Source organism: Orbicella faveolata, unplaced genomic scaffold, assembly GCF_042242905.1.
Source record: "Orbicella faveolata isolate gen_17 unplaced genomic scaffold, um_ofav_v1 contig_3, whole genome shotgun sequence".
NCBI lineage: Eukaryota > Metazoa > Cnidaria > Anthozoa > Scleractinia > Merulinidae > Orbicella > Orbicella faveolata.
Genome location: NW_028301558.1, coordinates 21,035,701 through 21,057,171, shown reverse-complemented (window position 1 = coordinate 21,057,171; position 21,471 = coordinate 21,035,701). Strand labels below are relative to the sequence as shown.

General features: G+C 40.1%; 3 protein-coding genes across 3 annotated transcripts; 1 reads left to right on the top strand and 2 right to left on the bottom strand.

Annotated features, from left to right (window-relative positions):
- Positions 1 to 5,190: 5,190 nt before the first annotated feature.
- Positions 5,191 to 9,701, bottom strand: LOC110054894 (PSME3-interacting protein-like). Its single transcript, XM_020761264.2, has 6 exons — positions 9,567 to 9,701; positions 8,795 to 8,893; positions 8,536 to 8,657; positions 7,640 to 7,791; positions 6,876 to 6,937; positions 5,191 to 6,181 (listed from the first exon to the last, which is right to left on the bottom strand). The coding sequence occupies exons 1-6, from the start codon at positions 9,664 to 9,666 to the stop codon at positions 5,949 to 5,951; spliced, it is 768 nt and encodes a 255-aa protein (XP_020616923.2). The 5' UTR covers positions 9,667 to 9,701; the 3' UTR covers positions 5,191 to 5,948.
- A 94-nt stretch (positions 9,702 to 9,795) lies between these two features.
- Positions 9,796 to 17,026, top strand: LOC110054893 (leucine-rich repeat-containing protein 69-like). The gene is made up of 10 exons (XM_089297833.1): positions 9,796 to 9,972; positions 10,120 to 10,246; positions 12,099 to 12,171; positions 12,864 to 12,980; positions 13,361 to 13,439; positions 13,756 to 13,827; positions 14,718 to 14,819; positions 15,126 to 15,166; positions 15,505 to 15,643; positions 16,446 to 17,026. Exons 1-10 carry the CDS (start codon positions 9,796 to 9,798, stop codon positions 16,563 to 16,565), a joined length of 1,047 nt encoding a protein of 348 aa, XP_089153959.1. The 3' UTR covers positions 16,566 to 17,026.
- A 466-nt stretch (positions 17,027 to 17,492) lies between these two features.
- Positions 17,493 to 19,034, bottom strand: LOC110054853 (melanocyte-stimulating hormone receptor-like). The gene has a single exon (XM_020761213.2). The coding sequence runs from the start codon at positions 19,021 to 19,023 to the stop codon at positions 18,046 to 18,048; it is 978 nt and encodes a 325-aa protein (XP_020616872.1). The 5' UTR covers positions 19,024 to 19,034; the 3' UTR covers positions 17,493 to 18,045.
- Between the last annotated feature and the right edge of the window lie 2,437 nt (positions 19,035 to 21,471).

Sequence of the window (21,471 nt, the reverse complement as noted above, 5' to 3'; positions counted from 1 at the left end):
GAGGTATTCCTCTGTGCTCGTTTTTACCGGAAGAATCAGAAAATTGCTAAAACATTTGGTTTTAACGCCATGCTCCTTGATGAAATACGCAGTCGCTCAGGTGGGAAATGAAATGGAACAGTCCTTTCCACTAGCAAGTTTTTAAATACAGTCATTTAGTAAACACTCATCCCGTCTCATTTTGTTTGTTGAAACTTTCTATTGTTCCATTTGGTGAAAATTCTCACTGGCTCTTTTTTCACGCAAATGGAAAGAGCTCGATGTTTGGACAGATCGGTCAAATTAGGTTTCAGGCTCCGCTCCTGTTCATGAACACGCTGAACAGTTTTTATGAACCTTCCAAATCCTTTAAGACACCTTCAGCCGGAATAATCACAAAAAAACAAAGAAACATTTTATTAACTTCGCAGGCTAGCGAGACAAAATTTAAACATTTGGGTGATCTACCGGTCTGACAGACCGTTTTGTTTCTGAATATTAAAGTCGCAAGTGTAGACAAATAGATTGTGTTTCATGTGTAATCGAAAACCAGTTTGACAATGCAACATTAATTTCCTTTCTCAGCGGGAAACTAGATGAGATTAATTCCTCGAAAATAATTTGATAATAGTGGAGAACTAGAGGCCAGATAAACTCATACATCGGAAAATGTATTTGATATATTTAAAACCTTGGTCTATGAGCTTTCTTGGCTTTCGTTTCATTTTTATTAGAAAAAAGTAATTTGCGTTATTGTACGACTTGCAGCCTACGTACTTGACAGCTGTCAAACACTTCTCATTAAAATAGTCACCACCTTCTGTCGTATGCACATTTCGTTTACTTTCAACATCACAAACGCTTTTAAAAACCGTGTGTTTCTGGCAGCTTTGAAAAAGCATTTAGCGTTTTTAGGCTGTGTCAATACAGCGGCACAGTCGATATCTCGCGCGATTTTTGCAACATATTTGTCCGTGCGATTTACAACGTCGTTTCAAGATAGATGTGTCTTCGAATCCTGGAATGGTGATTTTTTATCATTTTCCTGTAAAGGGCAGATGGCAATGAACGTACCCGCCGTCATTGCATTAACAGCGATTGTTACAAGCCTCCTTGTTGCCTCATGCTTGTATATTTGCAAGAAACGATATGTGGAACCGCTCGAGGCAACGCAACAAACTGACGCTTTACAAAAATAAACAAGTTAAGCTATAATCGAGACCCGAAGCTTCTCAGGACTGCGTCTTTCACTGAAGAATGTCCATGGAACAAACATTTTTGCTGCCATCGCAATTTAACAAACTAGTGCTGTGTGGTTGAGTTTCGGTCAACATCAAATTGACGACTACATGAGACGGCTTGTGGCTTGAAAATACGTCGCGTCATTCAAGATTGTTTTGTTGGTTGTTATTGTTAATTATTTCTTGAGAATTACACAGTTTTCAGTTGTATATGGAAAGGACCAAAGTTATGGCATGGCTGCCGAAGAAAGCCCAATTCTGAGCTGGCCTTGTCCTGTCTATTTTTGCCCCAGTTTTGGATCTGTCTAGTGTCAGTTCAGTTCTACAGATGAGTGCATTAAAGCATTCAATACCAAAAAGAAACATAAAAAAATACACGGGTCAGTTCGCGCTGTTTTGCCGAGGGCGGTTAAAGAGGAACCAATAAATATACAGCACATACAGGTCTTTAATTTTTAGCCCGGCAACTTAATCGTTTTCCTTTAATTTAGCTCCTAAAAGTAATCGTTCAGTCTATATCTTTTAACAAAGAAATGGCAGGTGTATAATGAACGATTTACTCGCCTGTCAAAGGTCTTTATAACGAGGTTATACTGTCAGTATAAATTAAACTTAGGCTGTTTTCCGGTTCTGATCTCAACCAAGTTGTTTAAATTTATAATTTCGTGCAAAGATCTTATTCGCAGTCATTTCTCATTCGCCCATGTTTAATCTTAAAAAGATTTTGAATTTCCTAGAATGTTTCTAATTGCGATCATATCAGAGCAAACCAGCCCTAAGCTTGTGTTCTATTTATACCTTGACATATCTTGTGCAATGTTAAAATAAATGTGTCAACCAAATGAAAGTCGTAGTTCAAGAGACGAAGCTTTCCGACGCAATACATTACGCGATAACACAACAAAAATCGCAACACGACACTATACAGTCCAGACAACGCAGCTGTGATGCACCACAACAGAACACAACTCGTACTGCTCAACAAGCATTAATTTTATTTATCCGTCTGAGACAACACAGCAAGTCTTGAAGGCGTGCTGACAGACTTCTCGACGCCATTTTCGTATCGAATCGTCGCAGTCGCAGCATCCAGAGAGAACAGATAAGACCGGCTCAGCGTAAAGTCGCTCAATAAGCCTTTACACAAGCATATCGAGGCCACCAGTCCTCTATTCGCGTAGTCCGTGTTCCAGAGGCGAGGTTTCTTGCGCACCTCGGGCAGAATGGCTTTCAACACGTTCTTGCAAGCAGCACGATGTTCTCGGGATCTCCGCAACAGTTCGGGACGCCCGGCTCCTCGGCAATCTCCTTACGGCCACTCCGCGAACGGCTCTCGGCGGGCAATTTGTAATACGTTTGGTGACAGGACACGTGACCCTTCTGTTTACAACATTCGGTGGTCAGCACCTTGTCTGTTTTAGTGCCCTCTTCGAAGCAAATGACAAGAACTTCCGTGTCGACCTTCTGTCGTCGTTTTGCCGGGGGGTAGTCTTCCGAATCGTCGATGACAATGACATCCGAGGGACGCTCAGGTGCAGTTATAGGTACCCAGGGGCCCGTTTCTCGAAGGTCTCGAAATGCTTTCGCACCTTTAATGCCATAGCAAAATCTCGAACCTTATAACTGCAGAGCTGTTTCATTCACATATTCGTAATATGAACAGAAGTTCCCTTCATACAAGAAGTTTCAGGCGTATACACTTCTCCATTTTTAAATACAGAAAAACTGAAAATGGCCTTACGGGTCCGAAAAGTTTCTGGGGTTTTCGAGAAACCGGCCCCAGATCATCGCCGAATCGGTTAAACGCAGGCAAGACGGACATCGTTTTATGTCCTCTTTGCGGATGCAATCTCGCCTGTACACGCGGCCGCCGAGATAGCTAGCAGCTCGCGACACTCACACAGCACTCTCTCCCGTTCATGGCTCGTTTCTCCATTCACTGATCGATATTTGGAGCGCTTGCCCCTTTTAACGCAACTTCTCATCGTTATTGACATCACAAGCTATTGTTCGTGGCATGGAGTACTTAAGTTCGATGTCGCGTCACAACCGTCCATCATTGTTCATTTTTGCTCAGGGTGAGAACCGAGTCGTTTCCACTGTCACAAAGCCTCGGTCGTACCGCTTTAAAAAAGAGATTTCGGGCTTGGGACATCGTCCAGAGTTACATCACAGTCGACTATTGTTCGAGGCATGGAATAAAGCTCGACGTCGCCTCACAACTGTCTATCGATGTCTATTTTTGTTGCGCGTGAGAACCGAGTCGTGTCCACGCTCGTAAAGTTTCGGTGATCCAGCTTGGGACATAGTCCAGAGCTAAATCACAGTCGACTACTCTTCAAGTCACGGAGTAAAGTTCCATAAACTCGTCAAAGCTTCGTCTGGGTTATGAAATAGAGGACCGTGACTGCACTCGATGTTGTCGGGAACAAATGCGCTTCGTTTCTTCCTTTGGTTCTTCAACGATTCAGTGGTATTTTTCAAGTGCTTGCCGCGACGAGTGTGCCTGTCCTGAGACTCTTCAGATATAGAAAACGCTCTCGGGTCGTCCAGGACATCACTTGAATCACGTGGCCAATTTTCCGACAAGAAATCAGGCGCCGAATCGTCTGGGAAACGCCTTATCACCACGGACATGGCATTTATAATGACCAAACGGCGAGACGAGCGGATTGGTTAGAGCAGTAAGCCAAGGCAACTTCCATGTACTGCTTGACATAGTCTTTCGTCGTTGGATCCACGGTGGCACAGGCAGACTTCGTCCAATGGTCCACCCCCGGGGGGTCCACCACGACAAAACCAAGAGTGAGAGGTCGCACTAGCCTGACAGACGTATCAATGCTCGCGCCCTGAAGCATCCTTTCCAGAGTTTTTCTAGCCGTTGCCTTCTCGAGTCGTATTCCGGGATACATCGAGTCCCAAGCACCAAGTGAGAGACAGCAGCAGCGAGACACGAAGCCGTGTCTGGTGTCACGGGGTATATCGTGAGGTACGGCCCGCATTTCTCGAAACAGCAGACATACACATGGAAAACGACCGCTTGGCCTACAGCGAATTCCGTTTCCGAATCCAGCATACTTTCCCATTTCTCGCAGCTCTCGTTCACCAAAGAGTGTTGCTTGTCGTCTTCGAGGGGCGATACCAAATCCAGGCAGGCGGCCGCAGACCGGTCCACTGGTTGCCTGGCAATAGCGGCCAATACTTGCCTGTATTCCGCTATCTTTGCGCGATGACGAGCCTGGAGAATCTCGGTAACGACCTCGAGAAGTTTGAGGGGACCTCTTGCTTTATCCATTACGTAACACGAACCGGTTAACACCGAATCTATGTCTTAGACGCATTATTCGTCCCAAACTTATTCAGACGACTTACTCGTCCTTTAATAGTATAAGGTCAATGGCTCTTTGAGCTGTTTTGGTCGCCACAAAAGGCTTATTTTTTGCATTCGTGTTAGAGGTCACTCCCAAAACCTATAGATGCGTTAATCCCCCTCCTAATACCAATACATTTTCCATGCAGATAGGGATTAAGATCGAGTAAAGAGAATCATCAATTTTGAAATTAGCCTGAACATCACTCGGCTTGCCCTGAATAACGCTCCTGTTAACCTGTTTACGGTTAGCGCTTCGTAACAGGATTCAGTTAAAAAGTCTTCATTTTACTCTGAGTCTGCATTTTACCCTCCGTCTGCAATCTGCAGTCCGCAGTTTGCGTTTTACACTGCATGACCGACAGCCCAAGCGGCCTAACACGCATTTTCCTCCTCCATTAAAACATCTACGCAATGTGCAAGGTAAAATTTTATCCGTGGGAGAACTGGGTACCACGTCTAAAAATAACAAAAGAGGATTATCTTGGGAATAAAACCTATACGGTGGATTCACTCCGTTACTCTTCATTCTCTCCTGTAGCAGTTAATACTCAGTGCCTGGGAGTAAAAAGGTTAACTAACTCAGCAACTTTAACCAACTTGGGGTTTTCTCCCGGAGGTTTTCTTTTTTTTTTTTACGAAATCGAAAACAGGAAACCCCTGACACCAGGGTAGGTACATTTCTACATCACAATAAAAGCTAGCTAATTCAATTCCTATATTGTAAAATTGCTCCCTTAAAATCGAAAGCTTATCAGAATTGTTACTAACAGTCACAATGAGAGAAAAAAGCAGAAATAGTCGAATATCGATGAGCCATCAAAATTTGACAAACTTGAAAATTTCAAGTCTATGCTAATTTGAAATCGTTCGGTGTCAGAAGGAGTCGATCTATTTCAGGGAAATGAGTTCTTAGTACATTCCATTTCCACCGCCCTCTACCTATTTTAGCTGCGCTGTCTTCGTTTTCTTCCCGTCACGCTGGTGGCTAAGCCAGTGCTAAAAACAGGAACAAACTGTCCAAATCACTTCCGTACATAATGCAATAGTGTACTCTTCTACGGCGAACGACAAGTTTACTTGCCACATATCTAATCGCAGTGATTCTTTTCCATAAATCGCTAACGCCAAGTCCAGCTCATTATTGACAAAAAGCTATTTTCATTACAACTAAGACGTTGTGAGTCACTTGAAGAAGTCGCTTATTCTTGGAGCAAGACTTTCTTCAGTACTGTAGCGCTGAAGGTGAAAGCTCATCGCTAACGTTCCATTTAAAGTGACTCAGTCTACGAATAACGAAGCGTTGTTTTTCCATCACTGACAACAAGCTTCATTGTATTACGGCCGGCTGAGCCATGTTATGATTCAATTGAAGAGGTCTCTGAATCGCTAGAGTCTGAATAAACACCAAGTCCTGGAATAACCGGTTTAGCCTGCTTTTCTTGATACTGTTCAGACTTTGTCTCATAGTTCACAGGAGTACCAGTTTTGCTTTTAAGAACTTCATCTTCTTCCGAAGTTGTGCTGGATTTCCCAGAAGGTACATTTTCCTGCGCATGAACTTCTGCCGTGCACACGTCTGTTTTATGGTCTAAACAGAATTAAACAATAAAAGGAAAAAATTAAACGTAATATGAACTCAGTCCCTTCTTCGAGAGAGTGAGAAAGGAATTGAAAGGGGCCCTTGAACGCTATTCAATTACAATGGAACCCCGCCTTACGGTCACCTCGTTATCACGGACAAATTTTCATGTCCCGTTGGTGAACGTACCAACGGGGTTCCACTGTACCATGTTACACACCGAAATAGCCCAAAGGTTTTTTTCTACTTTCTTTAGGCGGTGAAACTGCCATTTTCCAAGGAGGTCACCAAAAGTTTCAAACCTAAACTGGTAATCCAACAAACTTAACTCGCACTTTATTTCATCGTACTCTAGCAAGGCGTCAATCTGTTATCAACCTGCACGGCTATTTCGGTATAGTGTTTGGAGTTTCGCGTGACAATACGAATGGCGTGTTTTTCCAGTGTTACAAAAATGTCATTCAGTTCGACTTCTGTTCAATTTTTTGATGTTGTGATATCTAAACAAACCAACATTAGAAGACTGATCTAGCTTCCTCGCTAAATATTGCCAATTAAATGTTATAATTTATTCAACACGATTTATATTTGTTTTCTATTGTGTGTCGACTGTTTCAAGTTTTGTGGTTAGTTGAAAAAATTTCGTTAACGCCTGAATAGCGAGACCTTACGGACTCTGTTCTTGCTGTTGTTAATGGCTTACTTTTTGCATCCTCATCACACGTTTTCGACTTCTTTTCCAGTGAATTCTGACTGTTAGTGCTGCTATAAAGTGGCAAACAGGAGAAAATAGGATCAGATGCATAACTAATGCAGTTTTATCTATTCTTTCAGAAAATGAACCTCTTTCTACAAGATGAGCTCGCTCGCCCCCCACAATGAAGTTGAGGGGGGGAGGGGGGGGGGGGGGGGGCAAATGAGGCCAAATTCCTGCACTCCCAAAAGTATCGAGACAACACCAGAACCAAACAAGTCCAGTGGCTCAGAATGTAACCTAACTTTTTTTCTCAGTGCCCCCTTATAATTTGCAGGTACTTAAAGTTTGTAAAATGAAAATGCTATGTACAGCTGTTTCACATGAAAAAATGAAAACCATGGGTTTCACTTTTTGTCAAGCCTGAAAAACTCCTTATCAACAACACTACCCCCAAAAATGTCACCACAACATTTCTCACCAAAATAACGCCCTCTGATGGTAAATCTAAACCCAACAACTCACAATGCTATTATAACTCACTACCCCCCCTCCCTAATAATTCTTCCAAAAACAACCTGTACTCCATTCACGGTCACTCACTTATATCCCCATGCTATGCCGTACTAATAGTCATATGGTTCCTTCAGGCTCAACAAACTTTGTCATCAATCAGGATTGAAAACTTGATATGGTGGTGTTATGCATTAAGCAAAAGTGGCAGCTATTGATCAAGTGAGAAGAATGAACCTATGGTAGTTATCTACACATACCTTTTTCTTTTTATTGCTCCTGCTATAAGCTGCAACTGACTCTTTTTGGTCCCAGACTCCTGAGAGGGTTTTCTGTTTGATACTGCTGACCCTGGTGACTTGATGTTTGTGGGCACAGCTACTACTGTGCTCTGAAACTGAGAAACTGCATCCTTCGATCAAATAAGAAAATGTAAAAAAAATAGTTATCATTAATCTGTATGCAGTAACTTGTACATTGTGTTTACTAAAATTATTTATGTAATAGACTAGTAGAAAGTTTCCAACACCAAGTAGGAGATAATCTGAACCTTATATCAATTCAATATATTGCAACTTTGCAAAGTTCCCTCAAATTTACAATGCTTGTCTTGTCTTAAGAGGATATATCAATATAACATGTAAATTAAAATAAATAAGTAACAAAAACACAAATACATAGTACAAAAATTCAATAAGAAAATTTTAGTCACTTGCTTGACTCTATCTCACTATCTCAGTGAGGGACTGACAGACCAACAGTCTGACAGATGGACTGACTGACTTAATCTGATTGAGTAACTGACTGACTGACTCACTCTGAGCGACTAACTGACTGACTGACAGACCGACAGGCAGGCTAACTGACTGACTGATCAACTAACTCTGGGGCGGATTTAGGGGAGGGGGGGGGGGGTTGACAGGAGGTACGGTCGAACCCCCTAAATTAAAAGAGATGAGACATTGCAACATGTTGACTTGGACTCAGAATGCCGGAAATCCCATTTCCAAGGACCTGAGACTCCTTATCTTGAACCCCCTTGTCTAAAATCCTGTATCCGCCCCAGCTAATGGATTGACTGATGGCCTAACTGGTTGACTGATTTTGGCAGTCATGTTGGGGTAACATATAATATTAAATGTATTACTCGCCATACCCTATATTCTTTAATCTCTTGTGACTCTTCATTAAATCGTCTATTGGCAATTTCCTCTTGCTGCTTGGCAACTAAATCAAGAAACACTGTCTCATCGCCATCAAGGCCTCGTATCATGTTCTCTAAAAGAGGACAAAAATGTCAAAAAATCAGAAATAATTAAATTTACATTCAGATTACAAAACAATATCCCTGCATCAAATCTACACTGAAAAACAGAGTTATATTTATAAAATAATATGGAGCATAAAGAACTTACTTAGCTGATGCTGCTCATCCCATTCATCTTGCTTTTTCTGTTTCTGTTCCTGTAGTCTCTCATACAAGGTCTTATTGTCATGGACTTGTTCAGGACATTCTAACACAAAAAAGGTTTCATATTTACAAATATTTCAAAGGCATTCTTTTTTACATAATTTGTGTCAACCTAGAGCAACTGTTAAGTGACTGCGGTAAACAGAAGTTTAAGGAAATGGCAACAACAACAACAACAGATTGACTTACATTTGCCAGTATCACGAAATTAATACACATATACTGATCGTTGAGTGCATGAAGCTAGTGCATGTGTACTGTCCTAATATCCAGTGCCCAGCACAGTTCAAAGACAGACTACAATGCATATGGCTTTAGGTTTGTATCTGACTGGGTAAGCTTTAGATGACAGGGGCTTAATTCAACCAATCATAGAGTATGGCAAAGAAAAAACCGGTTAACAGTCCAGATTACTATTGACAATCAACTTAGATACCAAGCTATCTTACTGGTTACTAAGTATTTTTATTCTTAACTTAGTCAAGTTAAGGTTGCAAACTACAGAAAATTAATGAACAAGAACAACAAGGACTCTCTGCAAATATCCGTCCATGGTAAATTATTTATTGTTTGTTTCAGCAATAATTTTGAATAAAATTATTGGACTTCTCTGGCTAGAACAGATCAGCATGATCACTCTTCAAATTAAGATCCAAAAATTTAGTTATAATGTTTACTTTTATCTTGATCTGGAGAATACACTCTAGCTTGCTTACCCAATGGGTCATCTTCTTTTCTCACTTTTTCCCATTCTTCCTGTCTTTTTTGACGTATTTCGTCTATTTCTGTCTCTGAAACAAACGACACTCCACTCATCTTAGAAAGTGTTCCATCTATATTTGCTTTTAGATTTTCACTTTACAATGCAGGTCCCTTCGGTCTCTTCGTTTAAGCTCGAGAGTAGAGGGTCTTTGAGCCTGCGAGCATTAGTGACATGGATACAAAATGGCGGATAGAATTTTGCTGAACGCGACTAAAGGAAAGCCTAAATCCCTCAGTATTTGCAGTAAGGAGTTGCGAAATGTTCCACCAATAATCGGAAAAATAACTTCTCTAAAAACTGTGGACTTGAAGAACAATGTATTAACAGATCTACCTCCCGAATTTTCCTCACTTAAACAGGTGATAACTTCACGTTAGTCTGTTGACAGTTTCCACGGGCCAAAAAAATGACAATGGTTGGAGCCTTTTTATGGTTTTAATGAATTTTAGGTTACTCTGGGAGCTTTAACTTACGTTAAACTTTCTTTTAATGTTTTGTTTTACAAGCTTGAATCTCTGAACCTTGGAAACAACAAACTTGCAGTTCTTCCGGAAGTCCTCTCCTTCTTGTCTGGCTTGCAGAGGTTGCACTTGTTCAACAACAAATTAAGCGAACTTAATTCAGTTGTTCTCAGTAAGTATGCTTAACTAGAATAATTTAATTTTGTGCATTGCTGAGCACCAGAAGTAAATTAAATGTCAGTACTCCTGGATAATTGTATGCTCTGTAAACAGATGTCTCTAGTTGTTCAACACTTGATGTGAGTCAGGTCGTCAGTCAGATCTGTGATTCTTTGTAAGAGTTGTCATACATATGTGCATGTGTCTGGGGTGTCTGACGAACTCAAAAAATTTCAAATAGCAACCAAGGCATAGTGGTTACAGGTGAATGGGTTGGTACATTTTGCTGACCTACAGTGACGGGGATCAGCAAACAGCCTAAATGGACTGCAAATGGACTACAAAATGGACTACTCATATGGACTACTTAAAAAAAGAGAAATTCCAAAACAGGACTTTCTTCCAGACAATCATTGACTCATCTGGCTTTCTGGGTAGGGATTTTGACGCTTGGGTGCTGGCCCAGGGTTGGAAATTTGACATGGCTGTTATGGCCATTTCCTTAAGGTGGCTGAACACAGTTTTTGATACCTATGTTTCATTCACCTTTTTCTCTAAAACCCTTGATCCCTCGGTCACCAAAATTGGCAGCAAGCAAGTTAACAACACAAACTTTGGTTTTTTGATAGTTTAGCTGACGTATGTGCCATTGCCATGGCAACATGAGTAAATATAAATGGGCCTTTAAAATCGCTTTTGTCGATTTTGTAGAAAATCTAGTCATTAGATTTTCTTTATAATTTGCATGCAGCAAGCTTGTAACGATACTCACAAGTTAACACCATTGATAGTAATTTAATAGAGAGATCTTTAATTATCCCTTGTTGAAGGTTCACTGGAATATCCAGAATTTCCTTTGTTAAAGTTCAATTTTTTTCGATACTCCAGTTACTTATTTCCTAAAGGATTTTTGTGCCAAATTTCGTGAAATTCTAATGAGTGGCTCTTGAGAAAAAGGCGTACTTCCGAGAAAGCAATTTTGCATTCAATCGCAATTTTTGACTTACTACGCATGTGCTGCATTTGACTGGGTTCTTTTGGTAACAACAAAAAAGCTGAGAATTGCATTTTGGTAGTCCATGTGATCGTTGAGCTAGTCCATTTAGGTAGTCCATTTTAGAGTGGTCTATTTCTGTAGCCCATCATGGTAGTCCATGGACTGGGAGTCAGTGAAATGTACCGTCCCGTGGTGAATTGTCACAAATAGTGGCAATTAGTCACGGTTAGCCAAAAGCGCTATGGGTAGCATAATAGTACTGCAGTTAGGCTAACTGGTACACTATTCATGGTAAATGCTAAATATGACAATTTGCTACTATTGTGACGATTCAGGTTTTCCAGACACGCCAGACATGCGCTCTACATATTACCAGAGAACTGTGGAGTGTCTTTCATTAATCAGTTGTTACTTAGTACATGTATTATTTTACTGATCAACAACTGTTATGCATGTGACCAATATCCATAACAATAATTTACATGTGTTTAGGAGTGGACAGTTAGATGGATGGGTATAATATGCCACTCCACTGGTTGTTTCATGCACAACCTATTTTGAATGTCTATTATCAGTAGTTATTAAATTAGGAAATTGGACTCTAGTCTTCCAGAAAATATTTCATACTGCTCTCATTGAAAATTTTGGGTTTAAATCCGTCTCCTTGTCACTCAGGGAATTGAAGTTTAACTTTATACTTCCTTTGATTTAATACATTCCTTCTTCTCAGAATTTCCAATGACCTTGCACGGTTAGATACAGGTATTTTGTGGAGGTTAACAATAATTATTATAATTATGGCAGAAAAATTATATAATAATTTGATCTAGTAATTAATTTATTCCTGTTGTGTTCCTCTTTCGTGTAGGTGGACTTCAAAAACTCACATTTCTCAATTTGAATGGAAACCAGCTACATACCTTGCCAAGTGAAATCAACAGGTGATCATTTTTATGCAAAATTTTAAAATTATTTTTAATTAATTACACCAGAATCCTAACTCTGCTTTGCATGCTCATTGTCCTTCAACTCCCCAGTTGATATCCGGTCAGCATGAAACACAGGTTGCAGACTGCAGACTTGGGGTAAAGAGCAGACTTTGGGTAAAATGCAGACTGCGTACTAAAGACTTTTTAAGTAAATATTGTGTTATTTTCCATTATTGAGTGCTAATCATAAACAGGGATATTCAGGCTACTCATAGTGAAAGTCTGCACTTTGGTAAGCCGGAATATCACCCTGGTTAGCCTGAATAATGCTCCGATTAGCCTGTTTACGGTTAGCTCTCAATGCTAGAAATGGCAATGCGATTCAGTTAAAAAGTCTGCTGTCTGCTGTGTGCATTTTACCTTTGGTCTGCATTTTGCAGTCTGCAGTCTGCGTTCTACACTGACCAAAATTGGTATGATCTAATTTTAAATTGAAATTAAAGGGAAGATAGTTGTTTGGTTAAAATCATCTGGTATGCTATTGTTGATCTTGAGAGCAATGAACTCTGTCTTATAGTGTTTCTGTCTACGTTTTCACAAATCAGTGTTGTGAAAATGAATCCTCAAAAGTTAATTATCACACTATTTAACATGTTCAGATTTTGGCTTCAATTCTGTTTTATTGTAATCTTCACTGTATTCAGGCTGGTATCCTTGCAGTTTCTTAGCGTGAATCACAATCACCTTCAAAGTGTTCCAACAGAGATCTGTCACTTGATCAACCTGACAGAGCTGCATCTCGCCGATAACCAAATATCAAGGTATATAATACTTTACTCACAATTCAATCATCATGCTAAAATTTGATCTTAGGAGTACATGTACCAACTCCACGAATGTACTAAAATTGAAAAAGTGCAGAACGTAAAAAGAATTGGAGGTCTGCCAGGGTACCCAGGTAAGTACAAACCCTGCAGAAACAATATAAAGTTTCAGTGCGACATGCCTCTGTAAGCCAGGGTAGAAATTAGTTGTGATTCAACTGTTGATGCAACATGTTGCTCCTACGTGGTACAAATTGTTGATAATATAGGTAAAAATGTATTTCAGCTTGCATTGTGACATTGTTGTGTATCATGTTACCCTCATGTCTTAATTATTTGGTCATACTTTCACTTATTTTCTTTTTGTTCAATTATAGCCTTCCAGAAGACATGGCATTTCTTAGGAACCTCACCAAACTTTATGTGTACAAAAACTTTATAGAGGAGTTACCAGAGGTTAGGCCTTCTAAATAATTTAACTGTTGTTGTCAACCTATTTGTAGATGACTAATGTATATTTAGAGAACTCAGTCGTGACTTAAGCCACCCATTGTTGATTGCCCCTATTACAGTGTCATCTTGTTGTTCTCAGGTTGAATTTTTCCAACTAAAAAGGAGATATCCTTTTTGCAGGGCAAAGATTTTGTTTGATATAACCTTGTATCTCATAAAACAGTTGATTTTAAAGTTTGCTAGTGTACTCATATCATTTGCAGATGGATCTTTCTAGTACTTATACAACATTCTCTGTATATCTGTCTTGTTTTGATAGGGCTTGTCAAAATGTACCCAGCTCAGGGTTCTGGATGTGTCAGCCAACAGACTCAGAATATTCCCTGCTGAGGTCTGTTAACAATTAAGAAATAGAAAACCTGTGCCGTGTTTCTATCGAGTCATAGAAACATGAGGGGAAGTTTGGGAGAATGAGAAATGCTGTGGGAACACGAGCCGCAGGCAAGTGTTTCCACAGCTTTTTGAAGTTCTCCCAAACTTTCACAAGTGTTTCTATAACTCGATAGAAACACAGAGAACATGTCTTCTATGGAAAACAACTTGTTTACTTTGATCATCAAAATGTAAATTCTCTTTGCATGTGCCATCATTACGTCAACAGCTCGTTCTAGTTCCATGTTTCCACTGAGTTATAGAAACACGACTTTTAAACAATCAGCATGCGTATTTTCTTAGGGCTGTTTTCTAATCATTTTATCATTAGTCATTTGATATTAGATCTAAACGAACCCAATCTGAATCTGGTTACAGGATTGGGCTCAGTTTGTCATCCAATGAAGCTTTAAAGCAGTAGAATAGAAACAATCAATCAAACCTCTGAAAAGTGGACACTGTCAAGTCATGGCATGTCTCATCATGAGACCAGAAAAGCGTGAACTTCAGAGAGGTGTCTTATGGGAGGGTAAAATGAAGTGCTGTTGTTTGAAGAGGATCATGATTGGGTGTCCACTTAGAACAAGTGGTCACTGATAGGAAGATAAAAAAAATGCATTGTTGTACTTAGTGTTGGTTTATGAGAGATGTCTGCCTTATAATGGGAGGTTTCCAATTTATTTTAATGAAGGCCAGAAGGGTTTGCCTGAATTTTTGTAAGTTATACTACTTCATTTTTGACAGGTTGAAATTTCATGGTTATTTTCAACCAGTGTCATATTTTTCTTTTCTTTGACAGGGGCATAAGTTACAAATCTTACAATAACTTATTCTGCTTTGTTCTATCAGCTGGCACATCTTCCTCTAAAGGAACTGTATTGTGAGGAAAACAACCTTTTACAGCACATCCCTGTTCATTCACAACAGGAAGATGAAGTGCTGACATTAAAGGTGAGCAGGTCGCCCATATAGTAAGATGGAATAAATCAATCTTCAGAGAGATGGTTTACTTTTTGTTGTCTGGGAACTTGTTTTGTTGTTGACAGAGTTTGTAGTTTGATAATCGTGAAATGTAATGTTTGACGTAAACCTTTTTTTAGGGGAGTAACAAACTTTTACCAGGAATTTTGGGAGATTTACTGATATCTGGGAGTGTTGTAGAAGATTTTTATCAGGGCGTTTGAAACATCTAGCGGAACATTAACGAAAATTGGAAAGATGCGTGATGTTAACGGTCATTGATTTTTTACATCTTAGGAGATTACAGCTCGTTGTGTATTGAAGGAACTCAAAGACGGGTAAGAGTTTCTTTATAACAGTTATTGTTTTGTCAGGATTAAGGAGAAGTAATCCGATTAATGGCATTGGTTTAGGGACCCTCTAGGGCAGTTTTCAATTTGGTATCGAAAGTATTTCGTTTTACTCTACTGCGCTCTCTGATTGGCTGAAAAAACCTAGCGCTGCCTGCGCAACCAATCAGATGAAAGCGGAATATAAATTGCGACTTGGTCAAACGCCTTTTCCCGCGGTTTGCTTCTTGTCTTCATTGGTTCCTTACGTTTTTTGCGTAGTTGTATGCTCTCGTTTTGGTTTTCGAAACTCTTATCTTAATACCGTCTTCGTTTTTCTTGTGCAGGCGATCGTTTGTTAAGCGTGCAGTGCGTCACTATCCCAAGGTACAAGAGATGCTGCAGTACGCTAGTGAATGCGCTGTGTGTGGGCAATCCTTCCTTAACACCTGGCTAGAGTGTGTGCATTTTGTGGACGCTCGTAAAGTACGTTATAAATGTAAATTTATAGGATTGAAATATTTATGTAACCCGCAAGGGCTCTACTAATTCTGACCTCTGAGAGATAATTTGTACATGCGTCCATGTCGAAGTAGAACTGGGAGATGTTGATTTTTGTGGAGGAAGGGAAAACGGAGAACCCGGAGAAAAATCCTCAGATCAAGGCGAGAACCAACAACAAACGTAGCCTACTCTTGGCCTCGGGTCCGGGATTCGAACCCAGGCCACATTGGTGGAGGCCAGTGCTCTCACCACTGTGCCATCTTTACTCCAAGTAGTCAGTTCATTTGTCTTTTGTGTTTGTTTGTTTGTTTGTTTGTTTGTTTGTTTTTGGCTCGCTTGCTGCATGGATGTGGAGATATTGAAAATGGTGAGAAAATATAATGGTCACCACAGTCGGTGTAATATGGCCTAAAACCTGGTGTTGGATTAAAAACAAGAAATTAGACTCGCTACACATGTGTGTTTTCAGTTCTGCTCATACAACAGTGTTTGATTGCATGGTTTCTCCAACGCTGGGTGAAAGTCATACCACAAATTTACACTTCTGTCGTTTAAGGTTTAAATGCATTGAATTTCCAGCGTCTTTTTCATAGATTTTTCAGCTGTCGCGTCTTCTGAGTCAAAGCATTCTATACGAGTAACGTTTTGCTTACACAACCGTTGTCATCAAGTATGAACTTAAAAATACCCACCGACAAATTTTGAAGGGATAAATTCCAACGAAAGACCAAAACACATTCATTATTTTATTTTTGTGATAAGATTTTTTTCTGACGCTTTTCAGATCTTGCGCACAAGGACAAAAACAGGAATTATTCCAGTTCGAGGCCTTCTGTGCTCTTATAAATGTTTCAACTCGGAAGGACACGACTATTTTGGCATCGCCTATGTTGGGGACACTTGATGTTGTGATACACGAAGATTCGCCGGAGTCTGGTCAGTAGTAGCGTCTCTACAAGTGAGCTCTTTCCATGGTGGAAAATTTTGAGACGGTTTCATCGGGGAGGCGTCTCCTTCGACATACAGTATCTGATTCAAAACATAAAACTGAGAAAGAACAGGCGGCTGTCACACAGAGTTTATTCCACGTTTTCTTTCTTCGTTGGCCTTTGATTCATGGCCAGCCGTTGACGGACAGCTTATGGTGTGTGGCTGTTAAAAATTCGTATGGACAAGAAAGAGGAAGAGAAGACATTGAGGAACAAGAGGAGTTCGTTTTCTTTAAATTTTAAATCGTCAGTGCATCCTTGTTTGAAGTATATTAATCATGTTTGTTGGTTAACAAATGGTAAACGCCATAGCGTGCACTATTTAGTTATGGATGCACGCGGGAGGTTGCTAAGCACTCAAGAAGTTAGAGTCGCACTCGGCTATCGTCTCGTGCGACTCTAACTTCTTGAGTGCTTAGCAAACCTCCCGCGTGTATCCATAACTCAATAGTGCACGCTATGGCGTTTACCATTTGTTTTATAACATAACATTGAGACATTGGAACAACAGAAGTCCTTTTATTGAGCTACATCACAAAAAAATGTTCGTGTAGTCTTACATGACAAGAGAAAACAAGCGCGCGAAAATTCATTCATGAAACCGACTGCACACCAGTAACTCGATAAAGTTTCATCTTCAGACAACTCTGAAGACAGTTTCACATTTCTGGTAGAAGAACGTCGGCCATTACTTTGGAAACAATGTCTGTCAAAAGATTTGCTTTGTAAACATTAGCACACACCTCAACAGCATACACCCATGGGCAAATAGTAGACGCTAAATTAACCAATCAGAGCGCGCGCTTTGCTTTAGTTATGTTATAATGCAAGATCTTAAACGGTCAATCAAGTCACAATCAAATAATGATTTCCTTTCAAATACAAGCAGATGTGCTCAGTCTACCAACTTCATATCTAAAGACCATAGATTGGTTATCTCTGAAATAATTGAAAACAAACAGGCGAATAAGCGAGACTTGTCATATACTTTGACATCTGTTCAGTGTCTTGGAACTTAATGTTTAATGTTTCTTCAGTTTTAAATTCAAACTTCTTTGGCAATTTGCAGTACGGTTGATCCTCAGTTCTGGCAAAGAAGGCTGCTACTGAAATTTCCAATTTTGCTCTCATAAAATAAAATCGTCTTATGCCACACATTCAGACAGTGCTGGTTTACTGAATTGTTTGCTTTCGTTTTTTTCGCCCGTGTTCCTTGAAGAAAGCAGTTACCTTAACCCAGTTAAAGTACTTTGTTTTCCTTATGTTCTGGGATAAAACCCTAGTTTGTAACCATTCAAATGAAGGCTATTGCACAGTACTTACATGTGGTACTGTCTGTTTTCCACTATTTTTCGAAAAGTGATGTGGGATTTTTTTAGTGTTTAACAGCACTCGTCATTCCTGGAATCTGCTCGGTAGCATATCTGTAATGGCGTTACGAATGCGTCTTATCTTCCAGCAGTAAAACGCTGGGTTTACCAGCGAATTCATGAACAGAATGGTGTGAGTGATGTTGAATGCTGCTTTGAAACGCTCATCATTTGATTGTACCACGACCAACACAATGTTTAGCACAAGATATGGCGAGTAAAACAGCAGCATTAGAAAGACCAGCATGACAACAGTGCGAATGGAAGACTTGTATTTGGCAATGTTTGATGCTTCGGCCAGTTCTTGACTTTGTAATTCTCCAGTGTGGAGTTCTACCTCAACTTTAGTTTGGTGTTGATGAATCAAACGGGTTAGCTTAGCGTACGCTAAAGTGGTTACAGTTAAGCAAAGTGCTAGCAAAAAGATCATGCAGTACAAAAAACTAACCGGGTCAATGAAGAGAGGGATGGATAAGATAATTCCTAATAACCAGAGTAGTACCACTATCTTGGCAGTCACTCGAATGGTGACCACAGTACGGTAACGTACGCTGAGGACAAGAGCCAATAGCCTGTCGATACTGATAGCCGTGAGCGTGGTTAGAGAAACTGCGCCCAGTATTGAAGCGAGCGTCTTGCTGCCGAGTGAAGCTATGCAGTGAAGCTTTATGTTACCACACATAGCAGCGATTTTGTGAGCCACAAAAACAGGTTGAACGAAAAATCCCACGCCAAGGTCGGTCAGAGCTAAATTGCAGAGCAGCAAATTCGACGGAGTGTGCAGTTGAGATGTTCTCCACACGGCGACCATCACCAAAATGTTTAACACGCTCGCTGGCACCGCACAAACAGAGTTCAAAACGATGCTCAAAATATACGTGCTGTAGAAATTCTCAACCGCGCTCTGGCTGTAATCAACATAGAAACAGTTCATGGAAGATTGAGTCTGGCTGGAAGAATTCACCAAAGTCTCATTCCATTCGCTTGAATTGCATTGTGCCATTTCTGCGCTATGACTGGAGTAAAACGATGCGTTGACTTGGACCAGATAATGCCGCAATATATACCGCCGTTAAAACTAAATTTAGTACCTCTTTGTGGTTTTGTAGACTTATTATGTTTTGAAACAATGGAATATGGTATTGAAACTTTAAGTATCTTTAAAGTGAATACCCATTAAGATTACACGATGAAATCCCTAGCAATGAACTGTAGACTCTTTTTACTTTACAGTATTTGTTCAGCTTTCAAGAATAAACGATTCAATTCTATTGACGGTCATCAAAGCACGTCCACAAAACATTTTGAAACGAAAATGACAGTTTCCTCGCGTTTGGTGCAATCTTAATAAAATGAAAATTTTGCTTAGAAAATTTCAAATCGGTCAATAACATTTACTTTCCGTGCCAAAACAATTTCTGCGAACTTCCCGCATTTAATTTGCACGGTTTTGTTAGCTGGAAATAGTGGCTTCGGCATTAACGCTACTATTAAAACGTTATTTGTTTAATGTCAGTTTCGGTCTGCTCTTTATTGATACATCTTTGCTACTCATATTTCTCGAGCGTTTTCCATACAGATATAAAAGATATTCTATATATTTACGAATGCAATGCCCTGGGATAGTTTCCGCGGGGACTTTTCTAGCAGATCTACTATGATAGGAAGAAACTAAACGGAAGATATAAAGTTGCTTGTCGTATTTTCAAATGTTAAAATAAAATGTTAAATTCTTTGTGTACCTAAGGAAGATTGTCTCCAAAGCTAATATATTCTAATCGGCCGGGTGAGCCGTACAAAACAAATGCATGAAGCTTGTTACACAAATTTTGAATGGTTAGCTCGTTTACACAGCTTCTTCGGTCGCGAGTTCCATTTGTCGACTTTGTTGAACGGGTTGGAGGGGTGGGTCGTGGTAACAAGCCTACTCAGGGGTCCCTTGTGAGCAAAATCCTTCTTAGTATATTCATAAGATGGGTACAACCTGTAAGAGAGAAAATTATATGAAACTGCAGTAAAAGACATGTGAGTAATTGAACAAAACTTGGCTGGTGAGGACAACTATACTTCTACTTTAATGGGCGAACACAAACTTTCCACTCATCACGGGAAAATAATCTCGAACAAACATCGAAGTAGCAGGCAAAGTCTAATAATTGAGCGTGATAAATATAGCAAACTTTTAAGAACTCTCAAGAGACGTCAATTTTTGATTGATTAGTTAATTTTTTCATAAATTTTGATCGGTTAATTTCAGCAACTGTTTCATCACTGTGGCCTATGGCTGTCGAAAGTGCGAGATTTTACGATTAAAATCGTAAGTTAAGTATAGCAATTGATCTGCACTACTTTAAACCCTGTATTTTGATTCGTTCTTGTTAATCTGTGCCTCTTTTGTTGTTAGGGCCAGGGGGCATTGTTTATGTTATTTATCTATTGTTTCGTTTCACCAATTAAAGAACCTCCACGGGCCCTCGTAACTGGTGGAGGCCGCCCCAAGCAAAGGGGTAGGTGATAAAAAAATAGGTACCCAAAGGGTACATGTGTGGGATACCTCATTTCATTAACGGACACGAGCCTATGTCAATAATGTGAGATACCACTGGTCACCCACACAAAAATTATAAAAAAAAAAAAAAAAGACTGAAGACGCAGTTACTTTATACGATATTGTTGTCCTACCTGTAAGTTAGCTTGGAAAAGTTCACAAGCATCTCGTCCCATGTTCCTTGAGGAGGTCTAGGCTCTACCGGATATCGGGGCACGTAACCTCCATAGCCGGGTGTGGGCCTGGTGCTGAAATCCACAAAGTCAAAACAAATTTATTTTCAAAGCAAAGGGCAGTTTCGAATAATGTTTTCCTATGAAGAGAAACAGAAAGTAAAACAATCATGATCTTTAACGGAGGTACAGGTATCCTTTCTGGACGAGATGTTGTCACGGGGAATGGTCCGAACATGTGCTTGTTGTCACCGCATTTTTCTGCGCAAGAAGCTTGAGTCTTCAAGGCAAATGCAAAAAACTCAAAGCAGTAATGCCTCAAAGTAGCTATAAAATGTTTAAGCAAGCAACCGGAACGATGATCCTGCTGGTATACGTTGGATCAATAGTGATTTAATCGGCTTTACATATAAAATGAAGAATACAAAAGCAAAAACCGACACAACGTAGAATGATTTTTTGAAGGTGTACTATACTTCGGCTGGCCAAACCAGCCTTCTTCAGGTACCTGAAGAAGGCTGGTTTGGCCAGCCGAAATATAGTACACCCTCAAAGTAGGTCCGTCCGTCTCGCAGTACAAGCCCCTGCTTGTTATTTGCGCGCGTAAATTCAAATCGAGTAACAGCCAATCGGAAACGCTATACGTAATTCTATAGAGCTACGTCGTCAGTATGGAATTTCTCGGGTCCAGTCTCAGACGTGCCTCTCGTGAGAAGAGAATAGACCAATT